The following is a 19,806-nucleotide window of genomic DNA, read 5'->3' as shown; positions in this document are numbered from 1 at the left end:
TTTTCTTTCTTTACATTTTTGGGATCTAATTTTCTAACACAGAGACCAAAATATACACAGGATCCAGTGTATTGTTCTGTTCTGTCCACCTGTCTGATTATATTTTTTTATTTTTATTTTCCAGTTTTGGCTTTCTTCTGAATTGGTTAATGTATATTTCTCTGGGGTCATTGTTGCCATTTTAGTATTTTGTTCTGTCAGTCATCTATTCTCTGAACAGAATGACAAAATGGAAAAACTCACCTGAAAAAAAGAAAAAAAGACCAAGAAGCAGTACTGATCGCCAGAGACCTAATCAGTATGGACATAAGTAAGATGTCAGAACTAGAATTCAGAATAACAATTATAAAGATACTAGCTGGGCTTGAAAAAAAAAAAAAAAGCATAGAAGACACTACAAAATCCCTTTCTGGAGAAACAAAAGAACTAAAAACTAATCAAGTCAAAATCAAAAAGGCGATTAATGAGATGCAATCAAAAATGGAGGCTCTAATGGCTAGGATAAATGAAGCAGAAGAGAAAATTAGTGATACAGAAGGCAAAATGATGCAGAATAAAAAAGCTGAGAAAAAGGTAAACAACTACTGGATCGTGAGGGGAGAGAGTTCAAGAGATAAGTGATATGATAAAGTGAAACAATATTAAAATAACTGGAATCCCATAAGAAGAGGAAGGGGGGGGGGAACAGAAGGTATATTGGACCAAATTATAGCAGAGAAATTCCCTAATCTGGGGAAGGAAACAGACATTCAAGTCCAGGGGACACAGAGAACGCCCCTCAAAGTTAATAAAAATAGTCCAACACCTCAACATATAGAAGAGAAACTTGCAAATCTCAGAATCAAAGAGAAAATATTGAAAGCAGCTCAGAACAAGAGGCCCATAACCTACAAGGATAGAAACATCAGACTGGCAGCAAACTTACCCACAGAGACCTGGCAGGCCAGAAAGGACTCACATGATACATTCAGAATGCTAAATGAGAAAAATACGCAGCCAAGAACACTTTATCCAGCTAGGATGCCATTCAAAATAGGAGAACAAACAGAAACTGAAAGACTGTGTGATCACTAAACCAGCTCTGAAAGAAATATTAAGAAGGATCCTCTAAGCAAAGAGAGAACCTAAAAGGAACACAGACCAGAACGGAACAGAGACAATTTACAGAAACAGTAACTTTACAAGTAATACAATGGCACTAAATTTATATCTTTCAATAATCACCCTGAATGTAAATGGACTAAGTGCCCCCAATCAAAAGACACAGGATATCAGACTGGATTAAAAAGCAAGACTCATCAATATGTTGCCTACAGAGATTCACTTTAGACCCAAAGATACCTCCAGATTTAAAGAGGGGGGATGGAAAACCATTTATCATGTCAATGAACATCAAAAGAAAGCTGAGGTGGCAATCTTTATATCAGACAAATTAGATTTTAAACCAAAGACTAATAAGAGATGAGGAAGGACACTATATCATAATTAAAAGGTCTACCCAACAAGAAGATCTAACAATTGTAAATATTCATTCCCCTAATATGGGAGCAGCCAATTATATAAACTAATTAATAACAAAATTAAAGAAACACATCTATAATAAAATAATAGTAGGGGACTTAACTAACACCCTATTTACTCCAATGCAAAGATAATCTAAGCAGAAGATTAATAAAGAAACGAGGGCTCTGAATGACACACTGGACCAGACAGACTTCACAGACATATTCAGAGCATTCCATCCTAAATTCTTCTCGAGTGTGCACAGAACATTCTCCAGAATAGATCATATAGTAGGTCACAAATCAAGTCTCAAGTGGTACCAAAAATTTGGATCATTCCCTGCATATTTTCAGACCACAATGCTTTGAAACTGGAATTCAATCACAAGAGGAAATTTGGAAAGAACTCAAACACACGAAGGCTAAAAAGTGTCCTACTAAAGAATGAATGGGTCAACCAGGAAATTAAAGGAGACTTTAAAAAAATTCATAGAAACAAATGAAAATGAAAACACAACTGTTCAAAACCTTTGGGATGCATCAAAAGTAGTCCTAAGAGGGAAGTAGACAGCAATACAAGCCTTCCTCAAGAAACAAGAAAGGTCTCAAATACACAACCTAACCTTATACCTAAAGCACCCGGAGAAGGAACAGCAAATAAAGCCTAACCCCAGCAGAAGAAGATAATTAATAAAGATTAAAGCAGAAATCAATGAAACAAAAACCAAAAGAACAGTGGAACAGATCAATGAAAACTAGGAGCTAGTTCTTTGAAAGGATCAAGAAGATCAATAAACTACTGGCCAAACTTATCAAAATGAAGAGAAAGGACTCAAATAAATAAAATCATGAATGAAAGAGGAGAGATCACAACCAACACTGAAGAAATACAATTATAAGAACACATTACGAGCAACTATATGCCAACAAATTGGGCAATCTGGAAGAAACAGATACATTCCTAGAGACATATAAATCATCAAAGCTTGAAACAGGAAGAAATAGAAAAACCTGAACATACCCATAACTAGCAAGGAAATTGAAATGGTAATCAAAAATCTCCCAACAAGCAAGAGTCCAGGGCCGAAAGGCTTCCCAGGGGAATTCTCCCAAACATTTAAAGAAGAATTAATAACTATTCTTCTGAAGCTGTTTCAAAAAATAGAAGCGGAAGGAAAACTTCCAAACTCTTTCTATGATGCCACCATTACCTCGATCCCAAAACTAGATAAAGACCCCACCAAAAAAGGAGACTTAACCCTATGACCTAGCAATTGCACTACTAGGGATTTAGCCCAAAGATACAAATGTAGTGATCCAAAGGGATACCTGCACCCCAATGCTTACAGCAGCAATGTCCACAATAGCCAAACTATGGAAGGAGCCCAGATGTCCATTCAAAGGTGAATGCATAAAGATGTGGTGTATATTACACACACACACACACACACACACACACACACACAATGAAATACTACTCAGCCTTCGAAAAAAATGAAATGTTGCCATTTGCAACAACGTGGATGGAACTAGAGAGTATTATGCTAAGCGAAATCAGTCAGAGAATGACAATTATCATATGATCTCACACATATGTTGAATTTAAGAAACAAACAGAGGATCATAGGGCAAGGGAGGAAAAAAATAAAATGATGAAATCAGAGAGGAGACAAACCACAAGAGACGCTTAACCATAGGAAACAAACTAGGGTGGCTGGAAGGAATGTGGATGGGGGGATACCATAACTGGGTGATGGGCATGAAGGAGAGCACATGATGTAATGAGCACAGGATGTTATATAAGGCTGATGAATCACTGGCCTCTACCTCTCAAGCTAATAATAGATTATGTGTTAATTAACTGAATTTAATTTTTTTAAAACAGTGTATTGGTTAAGAAAATAATAATGACCTACTTTAAGCAGATGTAACCCTACTGAACTCAAGTATCAACTGCTAAACTTAAACAGAGGCCAGAATCTTCCTATTAAGTCAAATTACTTTGCAAAAACACTGAAACAGGAAAGACAGAAGGATCCATGGAAAAATTAAGCATTCTCAAAATGTTTTATCAACAAACATGCATATATATATTCTTATCCTTCCAAAGTTTTATATTCCATGCCTCTTTTCAAAAAATAAGAGATAAATAAAATGTTCCTTTTTCTTAAAGGAAGTAAGAGCAAACAAGGCTTAGAAAACCACCACCAAAAATTTTCTATTAGGGACACTTGATATAGGTAAGACTTAACAGTCAAGAGACTAAAGGTGAATACTATAACATTTCAGTTAAAATTAGCATTCCAAATTCACCAAACCTGCCCCACCAGCACCAAAAATGGGACTTTAGACATTCAGCATTTTTTATAGTTTCTGATTACAAATCATGAGAGCTCTTTTAGAACAGTTTTTCTGTTCAATTTCCACCCTAACCATGGGCTGACAGCTATGGCCTGCACATGTTGTCAAACCTGACCCACCCTAGTTCCTGAGGTACAGTACTGTGTTAGCCACAAAGAGAAAGTCACTGTAGTTGAACTCATGTTGAGCTTCTCAGAGAAATAAGGAAGAGACAACCACTAAATAAAATGTGAACAACTGCAGGGTGGCACATTATCATCAATCGCTGCCTTCTGCAATTTATGTAGCAACAGGGTCTCTCCAACTTCCCCAGAATGAAGAAAGAGCTATTTGGAGGACATCCCAATGCATGATCATGTGGTCAAAACACACAAAATGAAATGCCTCTCTCATAATCAGGTACACCACTCCCAGACAGCTCAGAGATTTAAGATGAATGTGACTGGTATTGTCACATTCCCATCCCAAGAAACCAAGAAAAGCAGGGCTGAGTTGAACCTCAGGTAATACACAAATATCCAAGTATTGCGTCACTGCTCAGCTCTTACTGGATTCTTTCTGTAGACATACAAATGGCCAATAGACATATGAATCTTTTGCAGAATCTCTTATTTTAAAGACCATAAACTTGGGAACAACTCAGTATTAAAGATGTTTTTTTTAAAGATGTTCTTATTTATTTGGCGCACAGAGAGAGAGAGCACACATGCGCACAAGTAGGCAGAGCAGCAGGCCAAGGGAGAGAGAGAAGCAGGCTCCCCAGTGCGCAGGGAGCCCAATGCAGGGCTCCATCCCAGGACCCTGAGATCATGACCTGAGTTGAAGGCAAATGCTTAGCTGACTGAGCCACTCAGACACACCCACTTTTAAAGGCCAAAGAGTAAAAAATAAATTAATTAAAATAAAATAAAATAAAATAAAATAAAATAAAATAAAATAAAATAAAATAAAAGCCAAAGAGTTCAGCTCTTTATTTGAATGTCAATGATTAACTCTATCCACCAGAAAGAATAGGAAAAAAAAAGAAAATAGATAATGAACCAACCTAGCAGAAATATAATGGGATCTGAGGGTAATCTAACTAAATACTTGGGAGGTTTTGGAGTGGGGAGGACAACCCAAAAGCATTCTCTATCGATGGAATAGCTCCCTTTGGACCAAATAAACTCCACAGACGTTCAAAGGGTGCCTCCCATGACAAAATGCACAAAAAAAGTTATAAAACTTCTTGTACCAACATAATTCAGAATGGAGTCCATGCTTTTTGTAAAAAGTCAAATATCTATATCTGGTCCATTTCTCCTCTTTATCCTATCCCCAGACAGCATAAAAAGCTATCTCAATAATATTAATTGCTCTTGGTTTGCTTCAAAGTCAAATGGTTTTATTCTAACTCTGTATCTTACTTTTACTGAGAACCCTAGGAGACTCGCAGGTACACATATAAGTGACTTGGCTTTGTCAAAAGAGAATGAAAATCAACTTTCTATCACTTCCAATTATAATGAACCTAAGTCAGCATCCCCCAAGACGAAATACTTTTTTAAAATAACAAAGTGATGATGAATTCACTGTTGTTAGCCTCTTCAGTAGATATTTTAACATAGCAAATGACATTGTGTAAATTCACAACTGTTTTTAGAGTAAGAACCTAAATAATCAAATGTAGTCTACTCTTGTCTCTCCAGAAACTTTAGAATTTTTTTTTTAAGATTTTATTTTTTTATTCATTAGAGACACACACAGAGAAAGAGAGAGAGAGGCAGAGACATAGGTAGAGGGAGAAGCAGGCTCCACCCAGGAAGGCGGACACGGGACTCGATCCCGGGTCCCCAGGATCATGCCCCAGGCCAAAGGCAGGTGCTAAACCGCTGAGCCACCCAGGCTGCCCGAAACTTTAAAATTTTAAGTAAGAATTTAGAATTTTAAAGTTATAAGGAATATCAGACAATCTAATCCACCCCCAATTTTACAAAAGTTTTACAAAAACTTTTTAATTTCCTATTGTCAGAGCAAAGGCTACATCTTCTTTGAACAATTCCTCTCTTTACTCTCCCTGCTAAGACAGGGAACAGGGAACATTCAGACCCTGGTTCTGATAATCTACTCCTAGTCCACCTGTGAGCATTTTTGCAGTTCATACCAGTTCACACCTGACATGGACATGAGCTATGTATGCTCATAAATCCAGACCAGTGGTGGTTGTGGGATTTATCTATGTATAATTTATTGCCTCTACTATCTCCTTCCTCAGAGCTTTCTGGAATGCCTCTAAACACTGAAAATTACCAAAACACCCACAAAAACAGAATGCAGGATTGTCCTAGTATGTACAACCAAAACTTACAACTGGGCCTTGATAGTGCTTTTATAGTCAGTTCTTAGTTTCTTAGAGGTGAATCATTTAGCATTTTTTTTCTCCCTCTGAGACAATATTACTACTCCATCAGTGGCCAAATAGGAGAATAAGGGGCAAAAAAACAAGCCAATCCTAATATCACAAGTGTCTAAAAGACTCTTAATAGGACATGCCAGGAATATAATTTCAAGTAGGAGAACAATTTGGGCTTTTGAAACATCAGTAACTCGGGATGCCTGGGTGGCTCAGCGGTTGAGCATCTGCCTTTGGCCCAGGGCATGATCCCGGAATCCAGGATCAAGTCCCACATCAGGCTGTTTGCAGGGCGCCTACTTCTCCCTCAGCCTGTGTCTGTCTTTCTCTGTGTATCTCTCATGAATAAATAAATAAAATCTTTGAAACATCAGTAACTTTTGCTTAACTTCCTTTAACTATTATAGGCAAATTAAACTATGACAACACATTATTTGCACATTCAAATCATATCACTTTAACTTACAGGAACCTAACTAGGCCCTACATTCTAGAGGACCTTTACTCTGGCCCTTCTTCAGTCACACTTCTCCCCATAGGTAAAGAGCTCTCAGGGCCAAAAGGATGTGCATCCCTGGGATCATGAGCCCCAAACCCACATCCACGGCATTTTTCCCAGGTCTGCTAGCCTGCGGGAAGACCACAGCCAATGGTGGCACCCATTGGACTTGACAAGTGGCCAAAGGGCAGGCATTTCTAAGGCATGTGGACAGAATTTGGACATGTGGGATAAGATGCTCATGTAGGTGCATGCAAGGGCCCTCAATGAATGGGAGGAGAGGGGTGCACAGTGGAGACAGCAAAGAGGGGACAGAAAGCCAGGATTGGGAGGGGAAGAGGAGCAGGCCAGAGGCAGACCCTCTGCATGCGGGCCACAGTTCAGGATAGAGCTCCAAGGAGTCTAATAGTTCTACATGCGAACCCAGGTACACAGAGGTACATCTGACAAGAAATATATTTTATTTGTCATGAATATATTTTACCTAATAACTTCTAAATATTTAATATAAAGTATGTGTGCCTCAAAAAAAATAAAAAATAAAAATAAAGTATGTGTACCTCCATTTGTACCCTTGTCCTAGGCCCCACACTTGTCAGGAACCAGCCTAACAGGGATATAACTTAGGGAAATTCAATACCATGTTCTCAGGGAAGAAAGCAAGCAAGCAGTAAAATTTTCAAAATGCTCTATGTAGTTCCCCTTAACATTCCAATCAATGAAAGGAAACTTCAGTGTACACTGATGGGAGACTTTGTAATCCTCTCAGCACCCAGGTGTGTCTCAAGATGAATTCCTTACTCCACTGGCTATGATTCTCATACTTAACAACCCATGTTTTTCATACACAGGGCCCCTATTATAATCGAGCTCCCTCAACTGGCATGCCAATGAAGAAACGGTTATTCTTTCTAAAGTAGAGAAAATGTTAGTTATGCTGGACTTACTGAGAGATGATCTATCTCTAACATGGCATACTCCTAAGAAATTTTCATGGGTAATTCTTATGATTACCGAATGTGATTTTCACCTTATAAAGCAACATCGGGAACCAACCACTATGTGAACTATGCTTCCCCAGAATGATAAAACTGCTCCTAAGGCTAAGTCACTGCCTCAAAGCTGACCTTCAGTTGAACAAAGTACCAGGGTAAGAATACATAGCATATTCCCATCACAGGAACAGAATAGGATTCAGAGAGAACAAGGTGACACATCAGTGATACTTTTTCTCTAATCCAATGGGTAAGATGGAACTTGAGATACAAATGTGAATCCTTGGCTTCTGTAGGACAAGGGGAAAAAAAGAACTAAAAAAAGCTTGAGAATAGGTCCTTAAGGTTATTTTAACACCACCACCACCTGGGAAGCACATGACTGAACTTGTATTCTCACTAAACTTACCATTTAACATCTTGAAATATGTTAACTGAAATATATATACGTATTCCATTTCCTCATCAATAAGCTCAGGTTTATTCCTGTGCTCTCTTCCACAGTTAAAACATCTTAATTTTATGGCTATCCTATTTATGGCAGCCTGGAAAAGTCACATCAGGAATTCAAGAATATTGCTCCCCTAGCTTTGCACAATCAAGCCTTATCCAAAGACCTCCTGCTAACTACATGTCGGAGTGAACTTCCCTTAAATGAGAAGGCCTGGTAAAATGAGTCATGAACAGAAGAAAGGATATAAAGATCCAATGGTGAAGAGCCTTATACCAAGTCCTATCACCTGCAGAAAAGTGAAGTGAGAAACTCAGACCAAAAGAAAAAAGCATTACACATTTTTTTTGGACAAATTTGCAGATTAGCTCATGCAGTAGATCGAAAGTAGATAGCTTATTTGTTTGGGAAAGATTAACTTAAATTAGTGGAAAAAACCATAAATCCCTTGAAGCTATAAACCCAGAACGTCCAACTGCAAGAACTGGTGGGTGTCATGTGGGCTCAGCTGCTCTCTGCAGCCCTAGTAACAAATGCCGTCCCCTTCACTTGCAGCATGAGTTTAAGACTGGCAAAAGGGGCTGTTAACCAAAGGCAAATTTTGCCTATTTAAATTTGTAACAAATCCTTGCCCATCCTCGATTTTGTTTTACTACTCTACTTTTTAGTTAGAATATATATTTCAGTTTCAGAGCACATCTAAAAAATTAAATGTGACATTAAGTTTATTATAAAGTTACTGAACTTACCGGGGAAGGAATGAAGGCTTCATGAAACTTCTTTGGATTAATTCTCAATACACCCTTTAAAATAAAAAAATAAAATCTGTGAAAATTTAACTAGTTATATACACTTACAGGTTTTCCATACATATGTTATTCTCTAATAAAAGTTTTTAAATTAATTAAACAGCTCAATCTCGAAAACAATTTAGGCATATGAGAACTACTCATTAAATGCATGAAACATGATTTATATTGATGTAACACAGGTTTCCATCAGAAACAGAACCCACACTGGCACCTTGCTATGAACACGCAGAGGTGAGAAGGAACAGAGCTTGGCATGGAGTAGGAAAGCGACAACCATGGGGATTTTATGTGCCCCCATGTGCTAGGCTTCACATTTTAACCTTCATTTTAAGAACAAGATTATGTGGGGATTACATCCCACTACATAACGGCCTTTTTTTATTCACTGAGATCTTTCCATAGCTGCTTGTTTCTGTGACAGTTTTCAAAGTGATACAGGTTGATTTCCAACCTGGATACTTAACCTTGAGAGACCAGATGCATATTTTTTACTCTGGCTCTTCTGCAGAGCTGAATGAGTCAATAATTCAAAATGGTCCAGAACCAGCTCTTAATGTAAATGGGAGTCCTGGCTCCGGCAGCCAGGCCACCCAGTCTGCCTTCAGCTTCATGTTATTCCAGCACCAAATCAGGGTCTGCTTCTATTTACGCACAGGGGTGCAGGTGGGGGCCGTCTTCAATAGCGGTTCAGTATTTTAGGCTCTTGCAGGAAGCTGTCACCCTCCCAAGGTTCCAGCTGCGTTTGAAGGCCACTGGAACACATGGAGACAGGCAGTTATTTTCCTAAGAGCCAGACTCAAAGGGTGTCTTGAGAAAGTGTTTTAAATAACACTTCCCCCCTAAAATGTTGAAAGATTCAAAGATACATTAATTAACAAACTAAGTGAGGGTATAAAGAAGAAACTAGTTCCCCCCTTCAATGTGTACCATGTTTAAAATTACAAATTTCCATGCAATAGTTTATACTATTGTTAACATCCCAACTACATTTAATTTAAGATTTATTGAATACTGTATTCAAGACCCTGAGACAATGTGGAGAGAGAGTGAGGATCAAGCTCAGTCCTTGTTTACGAGGGAAAATACAAAGGATGCTGTGAGGGTACAGCAGACTTTCAGCTGGGGACACCAGGAAAGTCTCCACAGACAGTGTCTGACCTGGTCCTGATGGAGGAGAAAAACTGGCAAACAAATTAGAAGGGAAATACGGGTAAAGAACCCCACATAAGCAAGAGAGCTTCAAAGGACAAATACTCTCCCACCGTACTGGAACTCTGCTTAGGGTAAGGGTGGGGAGGGGACAAGGATGGCAAAGCTCCCTGAGGCCGGACCCTTTTCATGAATGTCACTGCAATTTCACTTCCAGGACAGCTGTTTATTGTCGAGGGAAGGGAAACAAAAAGCTTATTACATTTATCCTACATTTGTATCGACTCAACAAAATTTCCTAAAGACTAGCATGGCAGGCACTACGCTAAGCGATGGGGACACGATGGGGTGCTCTCCACTAGAACACAGTATCTAGTGAAGGGAAGATGCTCCAAGTAAATCAAGTCAATTCATTTGAATTAAATTTTTAAAAAATTCATTTTCTGATTCCAAACACTGCTTTCTGACCTAAGGTTTGTTTTGTTTCTCCCCCTGAATTGCTACTCTTCTATAATCCCTTCCAGCCCACTGAACAGTTACTACCTGAAGAAGCAGAGAGGTAAGAAGGCCCTCTGCTGTGAAAAGGCCTTTCGGTACAGAGCACGTAGAGAGGAACTCAGGAATCTCCCTTGAGAGGGCAGATCGCACTGAAGAAAAGAAACTCTAACAGAATTCCACAGTAGACCAGAGTCCACCCCACACCCTGATGAAAGAAGCTGTCAGTAAAGCAGGTCAAGAAACGGTCTTTTAACTAAAAGAGACTTCCAGCAAGGTTTTGTCTTACTCACCTGCAAAAGTACAGGACTTTCATTTCCATATTTTTATGACCATCACCTAATCTACCCCAATCCCTCATCACTCATCTTCCTCCTCACCCTTTCCAAGGCCTGGAACTCGATCAGTGAGGCTTCTCCATGCTCATCTCCTCTGTGAATGCTCCTTGACTTAACTGAAACCTGGCTGTCCCCTGATATGATCACTTCCCTTGAAGTGCTCTCAGAGAGTCTATTTTATCTTTCCTATGCCACGTGCCTGAAGGACCGGAGAACGTTTCCCAAACTGTTTCCCCTCTGTAGCTTCAAAATTATTTTTTTTCCTCCATTCTTATTTCTTCCTAAGATTTTATTTATTTGACAGAGAGCATAAGAAGGGGGAGCAATAGGCAGAGGGGAGAGGGAGAAGCAGGTTCTCTGCTGAGTAGGGAGCCCGATGCAGGGTTCAATCCCAGGACCCTGAGATCATGACCTGAGCCAAAGGCAGATGCCTAACCAACTAAGCCATTCGTGCCCCTTTTCCTCCATTCTTGATTAAAATCCAGATCTTTTGAAGATCATATCATTAGCTCCTGCTATACCTCCTCAGTGCTATCATCTTCAAACCCTTTGATTATCCTGATTCACTAATGCTTTGATTCATTGGTCACTGTCTTCCTCTGTACCCCCATTTCTATAAACACTTATGGAACTTTGTATCCATATGGTTGACCATACAGCCCTAGTCAGTCACTCTAACCAGCTCTTCCTCCACCCACCCTAACCACTGTACCCCATGTTCACTACCATCTCTTGGCATCATTGCTAATGATACCAATTCCAAATATAAAACCTCAGATATCACACTTTATGATCTTCTATCCTTCCATCTCACTTAAGACCCCACTTCAGCAATTCTTTGTCTTCACTAAGACTTCTAACCCATGGATCTGACCACATTCTGTCCCCACACTATGTTTAGTCCCTTGCTTAGCCACCTAGTTGCCAGGGCCTGTCATTACCTCCTGCCCTTGCAAACCATGAGTCCTGGGTCCACTTGCCCTCTTCTATTCAACTAGCCAGCCCCCACTCTCGGTTAGCCCCACCTATCTGCCTTCTTCATGCCTACACCCAAGGGGCTGAATGTTACTATAGAAAAATACCACACAACTGGGCTAATTAGCCTAGCTTGGCAATCACAAACATGTTTTATTTGGCTTACAGGATGTTTGAGAATACTTAAAGCAAAGGAATTTCACACATAAATGTATTTCCACATTTTCTTGAAAAACCAGCTAACCCTCCATAGCAGCAACCACCTGAGTTGAATCATAAACGCTTCCCTTATAGCAATAAAAAAATCTCAAATAACACTTATATAAGTATACTACATGTTACTCACTGTTTTAAGAGCTTTATATCCATCAACTAATTTAACCCTCAAATCAATTCTATGAGGTAGGTTCTACTGTCCTCCCTTTTACAAAGGAGAACACTGAGAAATCAAGAGGTGCCCACTTCCACACCACATTCAAACCTAGCAGTCTGGTTCCAGCATCCTCACGCATAACTGCCTCAGACTGCTTCTGTTTGCCACAGTCATCACCAGGGCCTCTTTGCTCATTTATGCCATCTGCTCCCTTCCCCCACCACTCCAGCACCACCTTCCAGCCCTCTGTCTTTCCTGTTTCAGCTAATGGTAACATCATCAATCTAGTGGCTCAACTCAAAACTTAGGAGTCCTACTTTATTCCTCCCTTTGCCTCACCTTCACAGTTAAGCCATCAGCTTCCTGCCAGTTCCGGCTCCACAGCCATCCACTCCCTGCCATCCTCACTGCTACCACCCTTCTTTCCTTGCCCAGTTTACTGTAATGGCCTTCTACATGACGACCCAACTTCCACTCAAGTCTATTCACCTCATAACTACTAACTAAGAGATGTTTTTAAAGCATAAAATACATCATGCCCTCTCCCTACCGAAACCCTTTAGTTTTAACAAAGTCCAACTCTCCCACATAGCCTAGCTGTGGCAGCTGCCTGCCTCTCCAGCTTATTCCGATATCGTAATTCCCTTTGCTCACTATGTCCAACAGCTTCCTTCATGTTCCTCAAAAACACCAAGCCTGTTTCTGCCTGCCATTTTTCCACTAGCTGGTCTCTCTACCTATAATGTTCTTTGCCTAATTCTCCTGATAGCTGGCTCATTTCCATCTTTCAGATCTCTGCTCAGAAATCACCTGCTCAAAAAAAAAAAAAAAAAAAAAAAAAGAAATCACCTGCTCAGAGCAGCCTAACCACCTTCATGTAAAATGGCTCTCTCTAATTCTTCTTTCTCATCTTTCTTATTTCCCTAGGAGTACTCAGCACATGCTATAATTTCCTCTTTATGTCTCTGATTATTTGCCCGTCTCTCCCAGTGAATTACCTATCTCACTCACTGGTATATGCCTGGCATTTAGTAGGCAGTCAAGAAACATGAGCTAATTAGAGTGTGTCTACAGAGTTGAAGCCGTTCCACCAGCCCCAGCCAGTAATGTTATGAAGATCATCTGTGCTTCTAAATGGCTGGGCAGTCCAATATAATGTCACCTCTATTCTTCTAATTCATATGCAAATGTTCCCCAGTTGATTTCACTCTCAACAAATGGTGAAGGTCCGAGAAACTAACCCACATCCTGTCTTGTCTTCCTTAGACTAGGAATTCTTGTAAGGTCCAATAACAACTTTACACCAGTATTCTGTTTTAGGGGGACCTCTGACATCATGCCTCAAGCTGCTCTGGGGCATTTTCAGTCAAAGCATCATCTGAGATGAGGAAACCAGCCAATTCTACCATCATACCTATGTCATTCTGGTCATCACCTCAAACCTGAGTCCCCTCCAGGCCTGTTTATTCCATACTTTCATTTTTTCCCACACCTTCTATACCAATCTCCTATACCGTAGCTATGGAGAAAGGATGTATGTATGACATGAGAGCTTGTCTACAAGAAAAATTTTTTTCAAAATTACGTGTATATGATCTTGTGTTACTGCTGTCAGGAAAGAGATTCCTTTGGTCACTGTGGACTCCTCATGCCCATTTAGGGCAAAACACCAATGAAATGTCAAATTATTGTTCAAAGTATTGAAAACAAAATAAATAATAAATAAATAATAAAAAGTTTATTCTACTCCTATTTTTAAAACATCTCCTTAATATCTTAATATCTCTCAATAAAAGTTTCTTCTCTGGATAGGGAGAAAAAAGAGATGTCACGATATACTTAAATTTGAATGTAAAAGTTAACAAATACAAGTATATCTAATAAGTTTAATTTTCTCCAACAGCATTTAAATAGCTTTTCTTGTCTAGCTTTTTATCTTATCCATCAAGGCCTGCACACATAAAGTTCATATCAGAAAGCAGAAAGCAGATGGACTCTGTTTCCCTGTCTATGAAAATCTTATTTACAGTGTTGTATATTTCACACGGTGACCTCATATCTGGAACCCATTCCTCTCCCCATCTGCAAAGAACAACTGTTCTCATCTGTGGGGGGAGGCTCTGGCTGCAGAGTCTCATGATGTCACAAGCCAGGAGGAATCACTTACAAACTCCTGGGAAAGAAAGTTGTTATATTGATCAGCTTTTTGTTTTTTAATATCAGCAAAGAGTTGCTTCAAAAGCAAACATTAATAGAAAGGAGCAAAAGCTTTATCATTCCAGGATATTTTCCTCCTCTTATCTCTATAAATTCTATAATTAAAATTATAAGCAATTTTTCTTCCAAGTCATAACAGAGTTTCCCTCACCCCTCTTCAAAAGACAGTACCTTGATCCTTTATTCACTCAGTAAATAAATATTTATTCAATATAAACTGATTATGCATCCATCAAATTCCACATACTGGGCTAATTTGTGGGAATAAGATACAATCCTACCCACAAGAAAGTGAATGGTCTATTTGAGGAAACATAAATACCAAGAAATGTTAATAAGTTTAGAATAAAGGGTAAACAACAAAGTCAGCTCCCAGAAAGTAGTCACGGCCAATTCTGCTGGAAGAATTAAAATAAGGCTTCTCAAAGGGGGTAACATTTAGGTAGGGACTTAAAGTTCAAGCACAATTACATCAAGATAATAAGAGAAAGCATTCCAAACACTAGGAACACTGTGTACAAAGTCATAGAAAAATCAAAGAGCAGAGTTTTTACAGGAAGTCTTAAAGATTAGGATGGATAGAGCAGCATGTACCTGAAGAAGAGTGGCAGGAGATGAAAATGGGAAAGGCACAAGTGGTCCTCAAACATGAAACAAGATGAGGGCCAAGAAATTTGTAGATAAAATGGGAGCTCAGTATGTAGATTGAACGATAAATGGCAAATGAATGGATTAATGAGGGGACAAATGTCCAAATTCAGCTTCAAGTCTCCTAAGAGAGGGCTCATCAAAGAAATCCAAGGGAAGTAAAAAATAATAATAAATAAATAAAAAGGAAAATAATTTTTTTTTTGGAAAATAAATTTTTGAAGAAAAATTTAAAAATAAATAAATAAATAAAAAGGCCTATAGTACCTCTAAAATCAGAAAGATCAACTCGTTTGTTAAAAAATTTTCCATTCAAGAGTCAATAAAAACACTAACACAGGGCAGCCCCGGTGGCGCAGCGGTTTAGCGCCGCTTGCAGCCTGGGGTGTGATCCTGGAGACCCCGGATCGAGTCCCACATCGGGCTTCCTGCATGGAGCCTGCTTCTCCCTCTGCCTGTGTCTCTGCCTCTCTCTTCGCTCTCTCTGAATGAATGAATAAATAAATCTTTAAAAAACAAAAACAAAAACAAAACACTAACACAAAAAGATATGTGCAACCCATGTTCACTGCAGCATTATTTATAATAGACAAGTTATGAAAACAACCTAAATGTCCAGTGATGGAGGAATAAAGAAATTGTAGAGTATACATACATACACACACAATGGAATATTACTCCATGATAAAAAAGAAAAAAAAAGGATGATATCTTGCCATTTGTAACCACTGGATGGATCTCAAAGACATTATGCTAAATGAAACAGGTCAAACAGAGAAAGACAAATACTGTTGGGTCCCTTATATGTGGAATCTTAAAAAAAAAAGAAAAACCACACAAGCTCAGAGATACATACTGGTGGTTGGCAGAGGTGGCAGGGATACAGGGTAAGGGCAGGGGAAGGATGAAGGGGGCCAAAAAAAAGAGGCTACATTAATCATATGTGTTCTTGACCACAGGTAAATACAGAAAAGGGATTAAGAAGGAAAAGAAGAGGGACACCTGGGTGGCTCAGTGGTTGAGCATCTGCCTTTGGCTCAGGTCATGATCTCAGGGTCCTGGGATCTAGTCCCGTATCAGGCTCCCCAGAGGGAGCCTGCTTCTCCCTCTGCCTATGTCTCTGCTTCTCTCTCAGTATCTCTCATGAATAAATAAATAAAATGAAGAAGAAGAAAGAAGAAGAAAGAAGAAGAAAGAAAAGAAAGAAAGAAAGAAAGAAAGAAAGAAAGAAAGAAAGAAAGAAAGAAAGAAAGAAAGAAGAAAAAGAAGAAGAAGAAGAAGAGGAAGAAGAAGAGGAAGAAGAGGAAGAAGAGGAGGAGGAGGAGGAGGAGGAAGAAAAGTGGACAGTATCTGTTCACTGGCTGGATCTTTAGCCAAAACCACAAATATAGGAGCTGGGCTCTCAGAATGAGAAAAATGAAAGAATGCATTCAGAATGGAACACAACCAACATTTTCAAGGGAGCCAGGTAACACATGGCAATGCCTCTATATACCAATCCAATAATTATAAAATAGACTTAATTCAAAGAATATGTGCCCCTGCCTCACTCTCTGTCTCCTTACCTACTTCCTGCCTCATGTTTCATGCCTAAGGAGATCTATGCTGCCTTACTCCACACTGTTTTCCAAGACATGTTTTCATTGGTGCCACTACCTCTCCATACCTCCTCACACATGTTATCACTCATGTACTAGGCCCCAACTAGCTTTCCTTCAATATGCACCAAGAAGTCACCTCCTCCAGTCTCCCAATTCCCCCCAACATGCTCCCATACACCTCAGTAACATTTTTATTTGAGAACTTACCATTTATCCCCAAAGCATCCATTCATATGACTGCCTGCCTAAACTGGGTTGGGAGTTCAAAGAACAGAAAGCCAGCTTCACCTGCCTTCATTTCAAGAGCACCCAGACAGCACACTCCTCAGTATGAACTGTTCCCAGCTCACAGTGGATGCTCAACAAACATCTGCTGAGCCAAACCATTGACCCAGTTTGTAAAAGTATTTTGTAAACTATAAAGCACTTGATAAATATTGTCTGCTGTTTACTATTTCCTGTTCAACTCTAATCTCCATCATTTAGTATCCAAGTGCTCTAGACCAACTGAACTATCAATGTTCCTTACAACCAAATCCTATTTCCCACTTCTGTCTTAGTAGCACACACTGGTTTCTCTGTCCATAAAGTGCTTTCTCTTATCTTCATTTGTTCCAACTGGGCCAACTCATGACCAAATATATCCCTTCCAATAAAACATTCCTAGACAACCCTAATTGGAAGTAATGGCTCCATCCACTCAAATCTTAGAGCACTTTGTCTGTCTGTCTGTGGTGCTTTCCACACTGCACTGTAGGTGTCAGAAGTAGGAAGCCCTGTGCCTGTTCACTCACCATTTCCCTCGAGTATACAATGCAGAGCAATATGCAATTTAATGAGCAATAGATTACTTCTGATTCCACATAGTCAAGGAATAGATGCCTAGTATGTTTTAAGCACCTGGATGAGTGTTCCTCTCTTCAAGCCTTCTGAGACATCCTCCTTGGACATGTAGGTTTCAAATACGCTCTTTTTCTTCCCTCGTGCAGACTTGTTCTTCGACTTTTTGTCACCTGGCGAAGCACCAACACCATGTGGGCCAGCTACAGAGGACACACCTAGGAACAGGAGGCAGCAATCAACTCTTTCCTCAAAAAAAATCTCTGTATTTTTAAACTGGAGATATTTAACCTTTATTTATGTAGAAAGACCAATAAAAGAATGAAATGCTCTGATAATGACTTTAAATAGTCACAAAAAAAGAAAGAATGGGTAAGGAACCATGAATAAAATGTACGCAGATGAGACTTAAGTTTTAAATCAGCACCACAACATGCATGGAACATAATTTGAATAATGGGTTCTATGTGCTTTGCTGTTTATAGACACAAACTTTATAAAATAAGAATTAAAGATTGTCTCTTTTCTGGAGGAGACTAAACAACTGTACTCAATATAAGAATAAGACAATAAGAAACCACACTTAATTTTAGAATAAATAATATGGAAGAATATTTAACAGGTCACCAAAAGAATTACAGTGCCCCTCAGTCCTAAGACCTGCCCTGCGCTTCCATTCCAGTTATTTTATTTCAGGTCTCCAGTTGCTAGAATAGACTCCATTTTCCTTTTGCTACCTCTGGGGGTCCCCAGGGGCCGGAGGTTCAGCCTGCAGTCAGTCATTACTGGTTCCAAGGTTGCCTCTTCTCTCCAGATCCAGGGGGTCCTCTACTGCTCAGCTCAGACTTCTTCCTGCCTTGAATCGCTTGGTTGTCACTATCTGAAACCAAAGAGAAATAGATGACTGACTAGCAGTTAACCTGTGGCCTCCTCTGTGCTCTCAGAAATGTAGTATGTGAGTGACAGAAACTACATGTGGGGGAGGGGGGCCTCCTGGGTCCCAGTGTCACTTTCTCCTAGGCAGTTAGACTAGCACACCATCTGTCCTGAGTTTCTTTTCAAGGTATTGCTAGCCTGCTTGTTTGGGCCACTTCAACCAAAAACCTCCACAAATGGCAATGAGGTGGGGACTGAAAGAGTGCTGCAGTTCCGTTTAGTTTCTGAAATGGGTAAGCATGAGAGAGAATATAATTTTGAAAAAAAGTATAAAAATCTGGAATCTCAAGACTATAATGAAACAGGCACTAAACTAGCACTCAAAAGGTACAGCTATTAAGTTTCACATCAGACAAATGACATTCATCTATGAAACCAAATAAATCAATTCCTTTGGAATTCATCAACAAAACCCAACTTATTGCCACAACCAGATATCCAAAACCATGCAGGAAACCCAAGGTGTTTCACTAGCTTTCAAAAAAATGGCAACATGGCAGTTAGATATCTATTTCCCTACTCTTACCTGACATCACTTTAAACCAATCATCTGTCCAAAAGCTCAGGCAGCTGCTTCCAAGGAACATAAGGCAGCTGCCTAGATCAGGAGACTGGAATCCAGGGCCCTGGAGCTGGCCCCTGGCCTTCCACCTAGACACTGAACACATATTACAACTTCCACTTTCTACTCTTAGCTGGCCACCAGCCCAGAGATTCAAGCCTATACTTGCAAATTTCCAAAATCCTGGTGGGCAGGGTTCTTTCCCATAAAATGGATCAAGATGTCATTCTCAATACTAGCTTCCATTTTCTGTAAATTTCCCACACACATCCTTCACTGAAATGACATCATTTTTCTTTAAAGTGAAATTAATACTAACTCAGGAAAAGAGAAGCTACAATGACAAAGGGTAATGGGCCACTTAGCAATGCATGAAGAGAGTCAGGGATAAAGTTTGAAAAAAAAAAAGCAAGAAGGGAGAGAAACAGATGGTCTTAGATAAACAAGGTAATGGGAAGGGCACACAGAGGAGGCCAGACTGTCTGCTGGTTTAATTCAGAAGGCATCCAGCCACTTATTAATGCAACAAACACTTGGACAATGTACTATACTAGGATCAATGAAGAATACAAGAGCTGATGAGACTTACAAAATCATACTGAAATAACAATACAAGTTGGGAAGTGATAAGCACTATATATTTTTTTTAAGTATGGGTAA

The 19,806-nt window shown here is 39.5% G+C and overlaps 1 protein-coding gene across 10 annotated transcripts in view; it reads right to left on the bottom strand.

The window, feature by feature from the left end:
• Positions 1 to 19,806, bottom strand: part of DIS3L2 (DIS3 like 3'-5' exoribonuclease 2) — a 346,373-nt gene that overhangs the window by 278,719 nt on the left and 47,848 nt on the right. For all 10 annotated transcript variants that reach the window (XR_005378821.1, XR_005378822.1, XM_038574186.1 and 7 more), the window contains 3 exons: positions 18,386 to 18,528; positions 17,709 to 17,866; positions 8,950 to 9,003 (listed from right to left, as the gene is read on the bottom strand). Coding sequence is in view for 8 of the 10 variants with exons in the window: in XM_038574186.1 (XP_038430114.1) it covers positions 8,950 to 9,003; positions 17,709 to 17,866; positions 18,386 to 18,431 (258 nt within the window). In the remaining 2 variants the exon portion in view is untranslated. The remainder of the gene's footprint in view (positions 1 to 8,949; positions 9,004 to 17,708; positions 17,867 to 18,385; positions 18,529 to 19,806) is intronic.

Source organism: Canis lupus, chromosome 25 (assembly GCF_011100685.1).
Source record: "Canis lupus familiaris isolate Mischka breed German Shepherd chromosome 25, alternate assembly UU_Cfam_GSD_1.0, whole genome shotgun sequence".
Lineage (NCBI taxonomy): Eukaryota > Metazoa > Chordata > Mammalia > Carnivora > Canidae > Canis > Canis lupus.
This window is presented reverse-complemented; position numbering and strand designations above follow the sequence as displayed.